General features: G+C 35.1%; 1 protein-coding gene across 1 annotated transcript; it reads right to left on the reverse strand.

The window, feature by feature from the left end:
• Positions 1 to 5,761: 5,761 nt before the first annotated feature.
• On the reverse strand, positions 5,762 to 12,379 carry LOC125659542 (uncharacterized). The gene is made up of 8 exons (XM_048891240.2): positions 11,406 to 12,379; positions 10,940 to 11,128; positions 10,515 to 10,694; positions 8,097 to 8,261; positions 7,657 to 8,006; positions 7,467 to 7,560; positions 7,244 to 7,326; positions 5,762 to 6,941 (listed from the first exon to the last, which is right to left on the reverse strand). Exons 1-8 carry the CDS (start codon positions 11,605 to 11,607, stop codon positions 6,723 to 6,725), a joined length of 1,482 nt encoding a protein of 493 aa, XP_048747197.1. The 5' UTR covers positions 11,608 to 12,379; the 3' UTR covers positions 5,762 to 6,722.
• Positions 12,380 to 13,654: the final 1,275 nt, after the last annotated feature.

A 13,654-nucleotide genomic window follows, 5' to 3' on the forward strand; every position in this document is an offset into this window, starting at 1 on the left:
ATTCTTCATTCAATAATAAACAAATTTAATACTTGAAATTAATCGATTATTAATCAATTATAGTGCGTCCGATTATACTGATAATCAATCATGAAAAATATTCAGATGGTTCATCACTACGACTGTTTAAAAGGTTGGACACAATTTCCTAACAGGGCAATTGTTACACTAAAAATGGAATTGTTACTCTTTTTTAGTGTAATTAACTGTATCATGGGATTTTCAGTTGTTTCCCCTCTATTCTCGTGTTTGCTTTGAGTAAAAAATTAAGTGCAAGAATACTTCTACATCCTCTAAATATTTAGAGTCTGGGAAACGTATATTTACATATATGTACAAGGACTCTATATGTGGCCAACAAGGTTTATAAATAACCTCTAACAGCAAGACTATGAAATAAAAAGATAGTGTTTCTTTCTCTGCTTTAAACAGACAAAATGAGTGGTTTACAATAAAGAGGCTTGACAGAGGACAACTGGAACAATTTTGTTGACAAGAGAAAAGTATCTCAAATTAAACTATATCAAAATACCCCCGGTAATGTTGATTAATGATACATTTTTAACAAAAATAGGAGTTTTGAAATTGGGGTGTCTGAAACTGAGTTAGCTATCTTGTGGAGAGAAAAAGAAGGCGGTGATCAGATACGAAACAAGTGCTTGTGGAAATAATGTAAAATTCAAATCTAGGCCATGGCTCAGGCTACTGTTTTTATGGCCTGGCCTAGTAAAAATTATGGAAAAATAGCCCGACTGGTCTATTACATAAAAACTTTAAATATGTTACATTCAAGGTTGGCTGTTATTTAATGAAAACAACTGGTAAATGTTAACTGATTCACTTTGTTTACAAATATAAAACCCATAGGCGTCGGAAGGCTTAGTCCCCACCCACCCCCCACCCCCACCCACCCACCCTTTTTTTGCAAAGATAGACATAATAGACATAATACCCCCCAAACGACGTAGAAACTTTTTTGTTGGTTTAGCCCCCCCCCCCCCCCCCCCCCCCCCCCCCCCCCCCACCACCACCACCACCACTTTCCGACGCCTATGAGAATAGTTTTTGCGTGTTTTAGAATTCTTACCCAATGTACATATTAACTATTTGATATTGTGAATTACGTATTTCAGTGACAGCAATGCAAAAATGATGGGGAAGGGGCGCGAAAACGAAAATCAATCTTAATCAAAGCAAATATGTACAAGAGTTTTTGGTCTCGCACAGTCCCTGGTGGTATATGGTTACTAAATAGCATACACTGTTTGTTTAAAGTAAACTCATGGAAAAAATCAGTCCAGTCATCTATATTGATACTTACAACAATGTTCTACATCAAGTCTCTGATCAAACTACTTCAGCAGCACATTTTCAACGACTTTTAGCGCCAACCGGTTAATGTTGAGTGTGCTAGACACCCGAGTATTAACTAGTCCTCCTATATGATTCTATAGACAGTATAGTCTGTTTCCCGAAAGATACGATGTAGCGCGCGCCCTTTGTCGTCATAATGGTAGAACAATTTACAAATGTTGAATTGAGCAAATGCGAATGTCGAACTAACATCGGACGGATTACCAAAACACATTTACCACAACTCGCATAGGCTTCACAAACTACAATGTGCAAATGCTCAACTACGGATGACGAAGATCCAATTTCAAATTTACATTAAATAAAAGGTGAAGATAACGAACAGTGATCAATCTCATAACTCCTACAAGCAATACAAAATAGATAGTTGGGCAAACACGGACCCCTAATGCATTCACTTGTTACGCATCTACACAAACATATATTCCATTTACCTCTTACGCAATTCAAATGACGAATATACCGTTATGCACTACAAATGTCAAGATAACGATTAACATTTTTCTATTTACATTGAACTGATGGCGCATTTAGGAACAACAAATACATAATTACAAAGATAGAATATTGAACCCTTTGACTTTCCATACTTTTAAAGTCAGCATTTCGCAAATTTTATGGTCGTTATAACGATCTAGTTTGCCAATACAGCTTTTAATTGGGTCAAAATTTATGCTATCTGACTTGTTTCATACCGTTCTTGGCACACTGATTTTTACTACGAATAACTCCGTTTACCTGATCAAGATGTAGGGCTCACGGCGGGTGTGACTGGTCGACAGGGGATGCTTACTCCTCCTAGGCACCTGATCTCACCTCTGGTGTGTCCAGTGGTCCGTGTTTACTCAACTCTCTATTTTGTATTGCTTATAGGAGTTATGAGATTGATCACTGGTCGTTATCTTCACCTTTCATTAACACTTTGAAACAGGACTTGGTAAGGGGAACCCAATATACTGGAGAAAACTACATTATAAATTCTACTAATACCCTATCAAAAATATACTAAAAGTCTGCTGATAAACTTGAGTTCCTAACTCCAGACAAAAAGTTGTAAAAATCATGGTTGTTTCCTGACCGGAAAACTAACCAAGCACAGGCTTATATACACTGAATGCTACTCACTAACTTTAACCAATCAAAACCATAGAAACTACCCCGACTTATTCAATCAAGAAACTGAGTGGTTAGAGCTTACACCGCCTCTCACCTCTGGTTGGCGCGAGTTCGAATCCCGCTCGAGCCGGTAAGTGAGACAGTTTCCCAGCTAACTCTCTAACTGTATAAAATACCAAGAACTTCCTAACTAAGTAAAATACCAAGAACTCTCTAACTGTATAAAATACCAAGAACTCTTTAACTGTATAAAATACCAAGAACTTTCTAACTATATAAAATACCCAGAACTCTCTAACTATAGAAGATACAAAAAACTCTCTCACTATATAAAATACCAAGAACTTTCTAACTGTATAAAATACCAAGAACTCTCTAACTATATAAAATACCCAGAACTCTCTAACTATATAAAATACCAAGAACTCTCTAACTGTATAAAATACCAAGAACTTTCTAACTGTATAAAATACCAAGAACTCTCTAACTATATAAAATACCAAGAACTCTCTAACTATATAAAATACCAAGAACTCTTTAACTGTATAAAATACCAAGAACTTTCTAACTATATAAAATACCCAGAACTCTCTAACTATAGAAGATACCAAAAACTCTCTAACTATATAAAATACCAAGAACTTTCTAACTATATAAAATACCCAGAACTCTCTAACTATAGAAGATACCAAGAACTTTCTAACTGTATAAAATACCAAGAACTCTCTAACTATATAAAATACCAAGAACTTTCTAACTGTATAAAATACCAAGAACTCTCTAACTGTATAAAATACCAAGAACTCTCTAACTGTATAAAATACCAAGAACTCTCTAACTGTATAAAATACCAAGAACTCCCTAACTATATAAAATACCAAGAACTTTATAACTATATAAAATACCAAGAACTTTATAACTATATAAAATACCAAAAACTCTCTCACTATATAAAATACCAAGAACTCTCTAACTGTATAAAATACCAAGAACTCTCTAACTGTATAAAATACCAAGAACTCTCTAACTATATAAAATACCCAGAACTCTCTAACTGTATAAAATACCAAGAACTCTCTAACTGTATAAAATACCAAGAACTCTCTAACTATATAAAATACCAAGAACTCTCTAACTGTATAAAATACCAAGAACTCTCTAACTGTATAAAATACCAAGAACTCTCTAACTATATAAAATACCAAGAACTTTATAACTATATAAAATACCCAGAACTCTCTAACTGTATAAAATACCAAGAACTCTCTAACTGTATAAAATACCAAGAACTCTCTAACTATATAAAATACCCAGAAGTCTCTAACTGTATAAAATACCAAGAACTCTCTAACTGTATAAAATACCCAGAACTCTCTAACTATATAAAATACCAAGAACTCTCTCACTATATAAAATACCAAGAACTTTCAAACTATATAAAATACCAAGAACTCTCTAACTATATAAAATACCAAGAACTCTCTAACTATATAGAATACCAAAAACTCTCTCACTATATAAAATACTAGGAACTTTCTAACTGTATAAAATACCAAGAACTTTCTAACTGTATAAAATACCAAGAACTCTCTAACTGTATAAAATACCAAAAACTTTCTAACTGTATAAAATACCAAGAACTCTCTAACTATATAAAATACCAAGAACTTTCTAACTGTATAAAATACCAAGAACTCTCTAACTATATAAAATACCAAGAACTTTATAACTATATAAAATACCAAAAACTCTCTAACTATATAAAATACCAAGAACTCTATAAAATACCAAGAACTCTATAAAATACCAAGAACTCTCTAACTATATAAAATACCAAGAACTTTCTAACTGTATAAAATACCAAGAACTCTCTAACTATATAAAATACCAAGAACTTTATAACTATATAAAATACCAAAAACTCTCTCACTATATAAAATACCAAGAACTCTCTAACTATATAAAATACCAAGAACTCTCTAACTATATAAAATACCAAGAACTTTCTAACTGTATAAAATACCAAGAACTCTCTAATCATATAAAATACCAAGAACTCTCTAACTGTATAAAATACCAAGAACTTTCTAACTGTATAAAATACCAAGAACTCTCTAACTGTATAAAATACCAAGAACTTTCTAACTATATAAAATACCAAGAACTCTCTAACTGTATAAAATACCAAGAACTCTCTAACTATATAAAATACCAAGACCTCTCTAACTGTATAAAATACCAAGAACTTTCTAACTATATAAAATACCCAGAACTCTCTAACTATAGAAGATACCAAAAACTCTCTAACTATATAAAATACCAAGAACTTTCTAACTATATAAAATACCCAGAACTCTCTAACTATAGAAGATACCAAGAACTTTCTAACTATATAAAATACCAAGAACTCTCTAACTATAGAAGATACCAAGAACTCTCTAACTGTATAAAATACCAAGAACTTTCTAACTGTATAAAATGCCAAGAACTCTTTCACTATATAAAATACCAAGAACTTTCTAACTGTATAAAATACCAAGAACTCTCTAACTGTATAAAATACCAAGAACTTTCTAACTGTATAAAACACCAAGAACTCTCTAACTGTATAAAATACCAAGAACTCTCTAACTGTATAAAATACCAAGAACTATCTAACTGTATAAAATACCAAGAACTCTCTAACTATATAAAATACCGAGAACTCTCTAACTGTATAAAATACCAAGAACTCTCTAACTGTATAAAATACCAAGAACTCTCTAACTATATAAAATACCAAGAACTCTCTAACTATATAGAATACCAAGAACTTTCTAACTGTATAAAATACCAAGAACTATCTAACTACATGTATATGAAATACCAAGAACTAAATGATTTGTGTAAATGAACTCTGAATATAATAAGAAGCTGATTAACAATCAGTGCCACGGCTATATTCTATTTTATGAATGAAAAACATCAGATCTGCCACGATATCTTTGGCGTAAGTGTCCCTCACATTTTAATTGTGACGTCGTGAATATGGTACGAAATCTCTGTTCTGCAGGTGCGGATCCAGACTATTTTCAAGAGGCAAGGGTTGCGATCCAAGATGGTACTTTATCTGACCAGGAAAGAGGGATTGAAGACCCAAAATTGGCACAAAATAGAAAAATAAACGACCCCCATAATATTTATCTAAAATGTTATTCCCTATGCATGTGTTTAAAGTCGAGATCCGCCTTTACAATCATTGTCGAGATCCGCCTTTACAATCATTGTCGAGATCCGCCTTTACAATCATTGTCGAGATCCGCCTTTACAATTATTGTCGAGATTCGCCTATGCAATCATTGCGGTCTCACAAATGAAAGTCTGCACCACAATTGATAAAGTTTAGGAAAACAGCTTTTGAAAGATGAATTTATTTCACATACACACGATTAAACACTGTATACCAAACAAAAATAGACATAAAAACCCAAGCAAACAAAAACGCACATCGTGTTTTATTGTTAGCATCTGTTGAAAGTGTTACATTTGTGTTATAGCGACACACCTAGCGAGACAATATTGTCCTCTGAGATATCTACATGTAATATGTAAACAGTATATGAATGTTTCTATCAAATATATTCTATATTTACACCTACCTAAACCATTATGTATATTGAATAAGTTAGATTGCAGTATATATATTCAGTACCTAAGGGCTAGGTGCACCGGTATATGAAAGTGAATCTAGGCTCTAAACACTCTACGTAAACATCATTCGGGACATCAACATGTACACCTTAACTGCGACCAAATTTCTGTCAAATGTCTATAAATCTATATCTGTATACTCAATTTAGATACTGTGTTTTATCAATTTTCGCGGACTTCAAATATACAACATTTTCTTTTCTGTCTTTGCTTGTCATTTAGTTCAGTGCTGGAATATTTGACTTGGCTCAATCAGAAAACAAAACAAATTGATTTTCAATGAAAATGATGAAACCATAGTAATTTGTTTCTTTGTTTTTTTCTTTTTCTTTTTATTGCTTTTCAAAAAATGTTTTTAAAATACTAGTATATGTATGTGTCAACAGTATGAGATCAAAGTCTTTGTGTCTCTGTTCGTTTTGGCTTCCATCATATTGCAATCCAACCAATGACTTTCAGTTGCTGAGACTAAAACAATCTGATAAAGTCAGCAACGTACATGTAGGATGTGCCTCTTTAATGTGCTGATTTTTCGGCAGTTATCACTTTCTGTCAGCATCAAAGTCATTGTCGTAGCCATCAAAGTCATTGTCATAGCCATCAAAATCATTGTTGTAGCCATCAAAATCATTGTTGTAGTGATTAAAGTCTTTGTTGTAGTCATCAAAGTCGTTGTCATCATCGTCATCATCATCGCCATGGCCATTTACGTCATCATAATCGCCAAAGAACATGGCAGGATTACAATGGAAGAACTTTAACTATAGGAGAGAAGAGTTAAAGTTGTTTTGGTGCCTGTACACAGGATTACTTTAAAATATATGATATGCTAAAACCAGAACATTGGTACATCAAAACTGAGATACAATTAAATCAAATGTTTTGTATGCTAGGCATAGTTTCAATTAAACAATAGATAATGAAACATCCAAAGCAGATTTAGACAGCCAACGAAGTTTTCAGACTGATGCACAATCATTATGGGAAATCCCTGAGAGTAGTAACCCACATCCTTTATTATATAGTTTGTAAGTCTAAATACTGTTCAAAAATAATAACTAACCTCATCAAAATATCCGACGAAGTTTGAGCACCCCTTGGCAGCGCCTATCACCATAGGACTTTTTCCTACCACTATACCCGCATCTGTAACATAGAGGAAATGCGTAAGCTGGTAAATAAAAAGAAATCCGACGGGTATTTGTAAATCACTTGATAAATGAAATGAAAGGCAAAACTTTCATCGGATCTAACCCCTCACTGCTTTTCTCCCGTTGATAACTTACGTAGATGAACAACGCCCAGTTGAGAGTTGTCGATTTTCATTTGAAGCACACTGTTAGATTTTGCTATCCGAACGAAATGAGGTTGCATTGGGTCCTAAAAAAATGAAGTCAACAAATTTTAATTTCCCATATACATTCATTATCATTTAGCAAATATTGCCGGAAAGACACTCCTATCATCGATACATACCACACCTACGACGCTGAGTATAGCCACGGTACCATCTTTAAGCACAAAGTACGCTTTAACTACTCCTAGAGCTGGTATATAAGTTAATTTGTACGTAAAATGGTCATTCCCAAAATCATTAGACAACAAGGCAATTTCTCCTTTATAAGTTTTCACCATGAACTCAAAACAGAGTGAGAAATCTCCATCAAGTTCCATGTTGTTCATGGCCCATATAATGATTTTTCCGCCATGATCAAAGAGAACGGATTTCCGGAACAAAGCGACACCTGCCGTTGGCATCTGTTGCACACGATTATATTTTTCCAGGAAGTTTCCGTTGTATTTAAAGTAGAACATCGGTTTGCACCCTGAAAACAAAGACAGAAACTTAAGAGTTAACCGTAAGTACTTTGGAATTGCTGTCATGTCGGACGGCCATTAACTTGGGTTTGACTTACCCCCCTTCTCTACTTTTCCCGGCGTGATCCAGTCACACGTGCATATATCGGGTCGGTACCATGTTCCCTTGGGGCACTTCATGGGGGTCATTGTCTTGTGACCGTTATACAGATAGAATAGATTAGGGCGTCCGGGGAACGGCAGGGTAGTTCCAAAAGCGCATGCTACAATATATAGAAAAATAAATCAGTTATAACGCTGTTAGTAGTCAGATATATCATAAGGGCTCGCAAACCTAATAACAGATCTAAGAAACTTTGTTACTAAGTTAGATAAGTGGTTAACAAAGGTATTGACTCTGCCTTCACCAAATGTGTACAAACAAAGAATACAACAACGTCAACATTAATACGACTTACCGCCTATATTTACGACGTTTAACGAATCACTAAATTGTAAAAATACTAAAACACATTACTAAACAGTAAAATTGCTCATACATATAAATATAACTCAACTGTAAAAATGTAAAACATATTACAAAACTGTAAAAATTAGTAAAACAAATGACTAAACTGTAAAAATACTTTCAAACAAATTATCAAACTGTAAAAATACTAAAACATATTACTAATCTGTAAATATACTAAATTAAAATTACTAAACTATAAATATACTCAAATCAAATTGATACACTGTAAAAATAATAAAACAAACTATTAAGACAAATTACTCAGCTGTAAAAATACTAAAACAAATTACTAAACTGTAAAAATACTAAAACAAATGACTAAACTGTAAAAATACTCAAACAAATTATCAATCTTTAAAAATACTAAACTGATTTAATAAACTGTAAAAATAGTGAAACAATTCAATAAACTGTGAAAATATTCAAAGAAATTACTTAACTGTAAAAATTCTAAAACGAATTACGAAACTGTAAATATACTCATACTAGTGCAACAAAAAAATTGTGGCATTCCCCATGATGAAAAGTATAGTAATAAATTCGCGGGGAACTAGTGGTAATCGTCGGGGAATTAGTGATAATCGGCCAAATTTTGATAACGCATGCAGTCATCAATAACGAAGTCTTTCTCAGGGAAGAGGTATTATCATGCAAAATATCGCATGTGAAAGGTCGTAACGGCGCTCCTGTGTGCGAGTTCAATGTCAGATCGGGTAAGAAGTTCCTTGCAATGTCAATGTTTGCTTTTGAAACCCGACTGATTGGTTTTATATAGCGCCTTTCCCAGTGTATGCTGCACAAAGCGCTTTACAATAACCAATGTACAATATTACCCCGGCAGACCTTATATCAATGTAGAACTTTCTCAGCCTCCTGGGAAGCATACAGTGCGAGCTGCCATTACAAGCGCTATAGCACTAACATTCTAACAATATCTTTCACTGTCTATAGCCAGGTATCCCTTTTACACTTGAGTGGAGCGAGGAAATTCATGTAAAGTGCCTTTCCCAAGGACACAACGTCAGCCCTGCCGCGGCCACGACTCGAACCCACGACCTTTCGATCGAGAATCTGACGGCCTAACCACTAAGCCAGCGACGCCACAGCTCATTTCAAACTCCATCAAACTCCAATAGTTGGTAAGTCTGGAAAGCAGTCACTTACACTGTAGAAAGGAGTCATCACGTGACCGGTCACAGTAGTCCAGTGGTTATAGTGTTCGCTTCGCAAGTTAGAGTCTAGCGCGAACCTTGGCCGTGTCAAACCTAGACGTAAAAATAAGTAGTAACTTCACTCGTCATCTGTAAGTGAAAGTTGTGTGTCTTTAGGAAAAAACCTTCAAAAGGCGATCCCTTTCGCTGCAGGCGTTGGCACGATTAAAAGGGCATCACTGGACACTACGGCCAAGAGTGTCACACACAGATCTAATTTTAAGGTACTTCACCTACAGCTGGTGACGCCTCAATATTAGATATTCTCGACACTACAGCCAAGAGCGTCACACACAGGTCTAATTTTAAGGCACTTCACCTACAACTACAGATATTCAGCTGGTGACGCCTCAATATTAGATATTCTGCTGGTGACGCCTCAATGTTAGATATTCTGCTGGTGACGCCTCAATATTAGATATTCTGCTGGTGACGCCTCAATATTAGATATTCTGCTGGTGACGCCTCAATATTAGATATTCTGCTGGTGACGCCTCAATATTAGATATTCTGCTGGTGACGCCTCAATATTAGATATTCTGCTGGTGACGCCTCAATGTTAGATATTCTGCTGGTGACGCCTCAATATTAGATATTCTGCTGGTGACGCCTCAATATTAGATATTCACTTCACCTACATCTGGTGACGCCTCAATATTAGATATTCACTTCACCTACATCTGGTGACGCCTCAATATTAGATATTCTGCTGGTGACGCCTCAATATTAGATATTCTCGAATGGACGTAAAACAAACAATCAAGAGACCAGAACTTTTAGAGTAACTGACTTACGGTGTATTAGGTTATTCTTGTGACATGTCGGGTCCCGGAAGCAGCCCTGCTTATAGGGGTTGAAATAAAACCCGTCGTGACACGTGTGATATCTGGACTTTCCTTTCATACACTGATAAAACCCGTAACAACTCTGACCGTCTGTGTATGTGAAACCATGGTGCTTTCGAAGGCAGGGATCTGTCCAAATCAGAGACAATGGAATTTAAGATTGTCGTGTGTTTCACTTCTTTAATGTTCACTAGTTAATCAATCAATTTTCGCATCATGCATTCAAGCCCAAATTTAAAGCATTGTTTTTTATGTATACCTTTGACTTAGTTTTTTAATAGATTTATTGTTAAATACTTTGTGTATCAATTACTTCATTACATAGCTACATTGTATTGCCACTCTGGGCATTCGGGTAAAATGTAACATTATACCTGCGGGACACGTGACCTCGTCGGCGTGACGACATTCCTGTCCGTCGTAGAAAGTCCCCGCTGCACAAGTCTGGATGAAAGCCCTGTCCCCGGCACAGTGTAGGTACTGATTACAGGACCCCCGGAGACGAGAGTAGGACCAGCCACCTATCAGTACATCGTCGTCACAAAATCCAGATGACTCCTTACCTGAAAATAAAATCAAGTTCAATATTTTGATATAATAGTATTTTTCCATAAACCATTCTGAGTATATGCAAGAAATGCTATCTTGTCTTGATCGTTATCGATTTCAATAACCATGGTCTGTTTGAAATCCTCGCTTTAATATTAAAAATTCAAACTATATTTAATCGTTAACAATGGAGAGTGGTGCAAGCATTCTCATCCTTGCAACATGCCACAGAGTGTAATAATTATTTTTTCATTAACAATGTCCTTAAAGTGTTTTATTATTTTTTAAAACCTTTTTCATAGTAATCCCCGAAGTTTCCCAAAGATCCAACAACCTTGCCCAGATATTCATCGACTTCCAACTCCGAGTCATCTTCGTCCGCAAAGGATGTCAAGAACAAGCATCCCAGCAAACAAGTATGGACGGTTGATATTCTACGGAGAAATTCTAAATTCATTTTAACACAAATTCGCATTGTGGCGGTCATCATCATCTTTCAGAATACTAATATCAAGCTTACTTGAGATGAAGCGTTTTCTGAAGACTTGAAATTCAAACAAATCGTCAACATTTTGACAATAACCATACCAAATATGATATAAACAGAATATTTTCGTAAGTAACATATGTATGAAAGTTTTACGTGATTGCAAAACAATTACATGTATACTAAATAATCCTACCAATAATTTCATCAATCTTCATTTCCGCGAAAAAAAATAATTCAAAAATATTAAGTACATGCTATGACTGTTAATTTATTTTCTTTCTTTAATCATTTTATGTGCGTGTATGTGATCTCTATAGACGAAAAATTCAAACACTTACCGCATTACTTCAGAGCAACCTTATCCCCTGAAAGCAAAACGAAATCTACCGATCTAGACATCGTTTTTCGTTAATTAATCTCGGAGTCATGCCTGTCATGTAACGACTAATTACGAGAGGAATTACTTCCACATCAAATAATTATTATTTTCACAGGTACGGAGAATGAAACCGGACAGTTTAATGGAGCAATGACCGTTACGTTAATTAGCAAATCGGGTCACTGTTATGCGCGCGCTTTTGTCGGGCTGTTGACCACGACTTTGACCAGAAGAGCGCTTGTTTCACAAGCTCGGTTACGCGCGTTTTCTGACATAAACACGTGTTACATTATGTCATGGCGATAATTGATTAAAAAATATTACGATGATCCGTGTGTAGACCTTCAGGATCTGTAGAATTTCAAAATCTGCATTGTTTCCTCTGTTTAGTTTGTCATCTCGATTGATGTTGGCGTATTCAGAAATTTCTGGACGGGGGTAGGGGCAGTAAAAGTTGGAGGACTGGAGCTGCTTTGGAACTCCCAGTGGGTCCACGGCAAAGCCCTATCGGGGGAGAGGGGCGAAACCCTCTAACAACAACAAAGACGTGTATATTTTAATGTTTTTAGATATTTTTCTATGTCCTGTGATAAATAAATAATATCCAATATCGATTGCTACAAACTGATTGTAAAAAGGAGGCACCCGGTCACTGCTTTGTGCGGAAGCGATTAGACGCTCGATATTTCCGCTTTTTACTAAGGGGTCTTTGTTGAAATCATCAATTATAATCTAGGGGGGGGGGGGGTTTCCTGCATCTGATCAGCAAGTTTCTAGTGTTCGGAAAGAATTGGGCGGTTGTTTTTTTGTTTTTTTTTTGTTTTTTTTTTTTTTGGTCATATCTTAAAAGTTACATTTTCCCTTGATCTGAATTAATTTTTATGTTCAATTTCTTTAAAGGGTGGACCCTTTTGAGACACAAAAATCTACAAAGAACCACTTCAATTCATTTTTTGAATATGATATTCTAGGACAAGTACAAATGCTACAAAATTATGTTTTAAGTAAATCATGGGGAGATATTATAACTATCAAACATACCCCCACCAGCTCGTGATTAAGAACACATTTACTAATATTGCACTGCGTTTCGCCGGAGGAGACAGAACACGTGATTCGTGGAAAGCGCCATTTTGAGAACAGTAATGGAGTAATGTCGATTTGGGATATCAGATGTTAGCTTGTTTTTCCTCACAAATTTTCCAAATAATTAAGGGAAATATATTTCAAAAATTTTAAAAGCTGTATACTTTATCCTTATCAATGTACGAGGAACATAATTATACGCATTATATATAAGAAAGTTTGTTGAAAGGGTACTTGATAATTGATAATATGCGCAATTCTTTCCGTGTTAGTTGTGACGTTGACCATATTGTGACCTTGATGATAATGTGACCTTGATCTTGGGCGTGAGTGCTCTTTTAAAGTGGCGTGCCATTTCTAGTCAACGCAAATGTCCCTATGGTGTTTCATCAAGACCAAAATGTAGATGTGATATTTAGTGGGGAAGTCAGTGATGTTATAGAAATTGGCAAATTTTGGCAAAGAAATTCGCATTGCCCCCTAGATTTCCCAAAACATACATTTTTTTTTTTTTTTTTTTTTTTTTTTTTTTTTTTTTTGATAGTGCAGTTAAATTTTGATCTAAATCTCACGAGACGTCTCTCG

This window comes from Ostrea edulis, chromosome 9 (genome assembly GCF_947568905.1).
Source record: "Ostrea edulis chromosome 9, xbOstEdul1.1, whole genome shotgun sequence".
Lineage (NCBI taxonomy): Eukaryota > Metazoa > Mollusca > Bivalvia > Ostreida > Ostreidae > Ostrea > Ostrea edulis.

Coding starts and splice junctions, on each gene's coding strand:
- LOC125659542 (XM_048891240.2), bottom strand. CDS start 11,607: ATGATGATGACCGCCACAATGCGAATTTGTGTTAAAATGAATTTAGAA. Junction 8,262..10,514: donor CAAGAATAACCTAATACACC/GTAAGTCAGTTA, acceptor TATATATTGTAG/CATGCGCTTTTGGAACTACC. Junction 7,327..7,466: donor ACTGGGCGTTGTTCATCTAC/GTAAGTTATCAA, acceptor TCTATGTTACAG/ATGCGGGTATAGTGGTAGGA.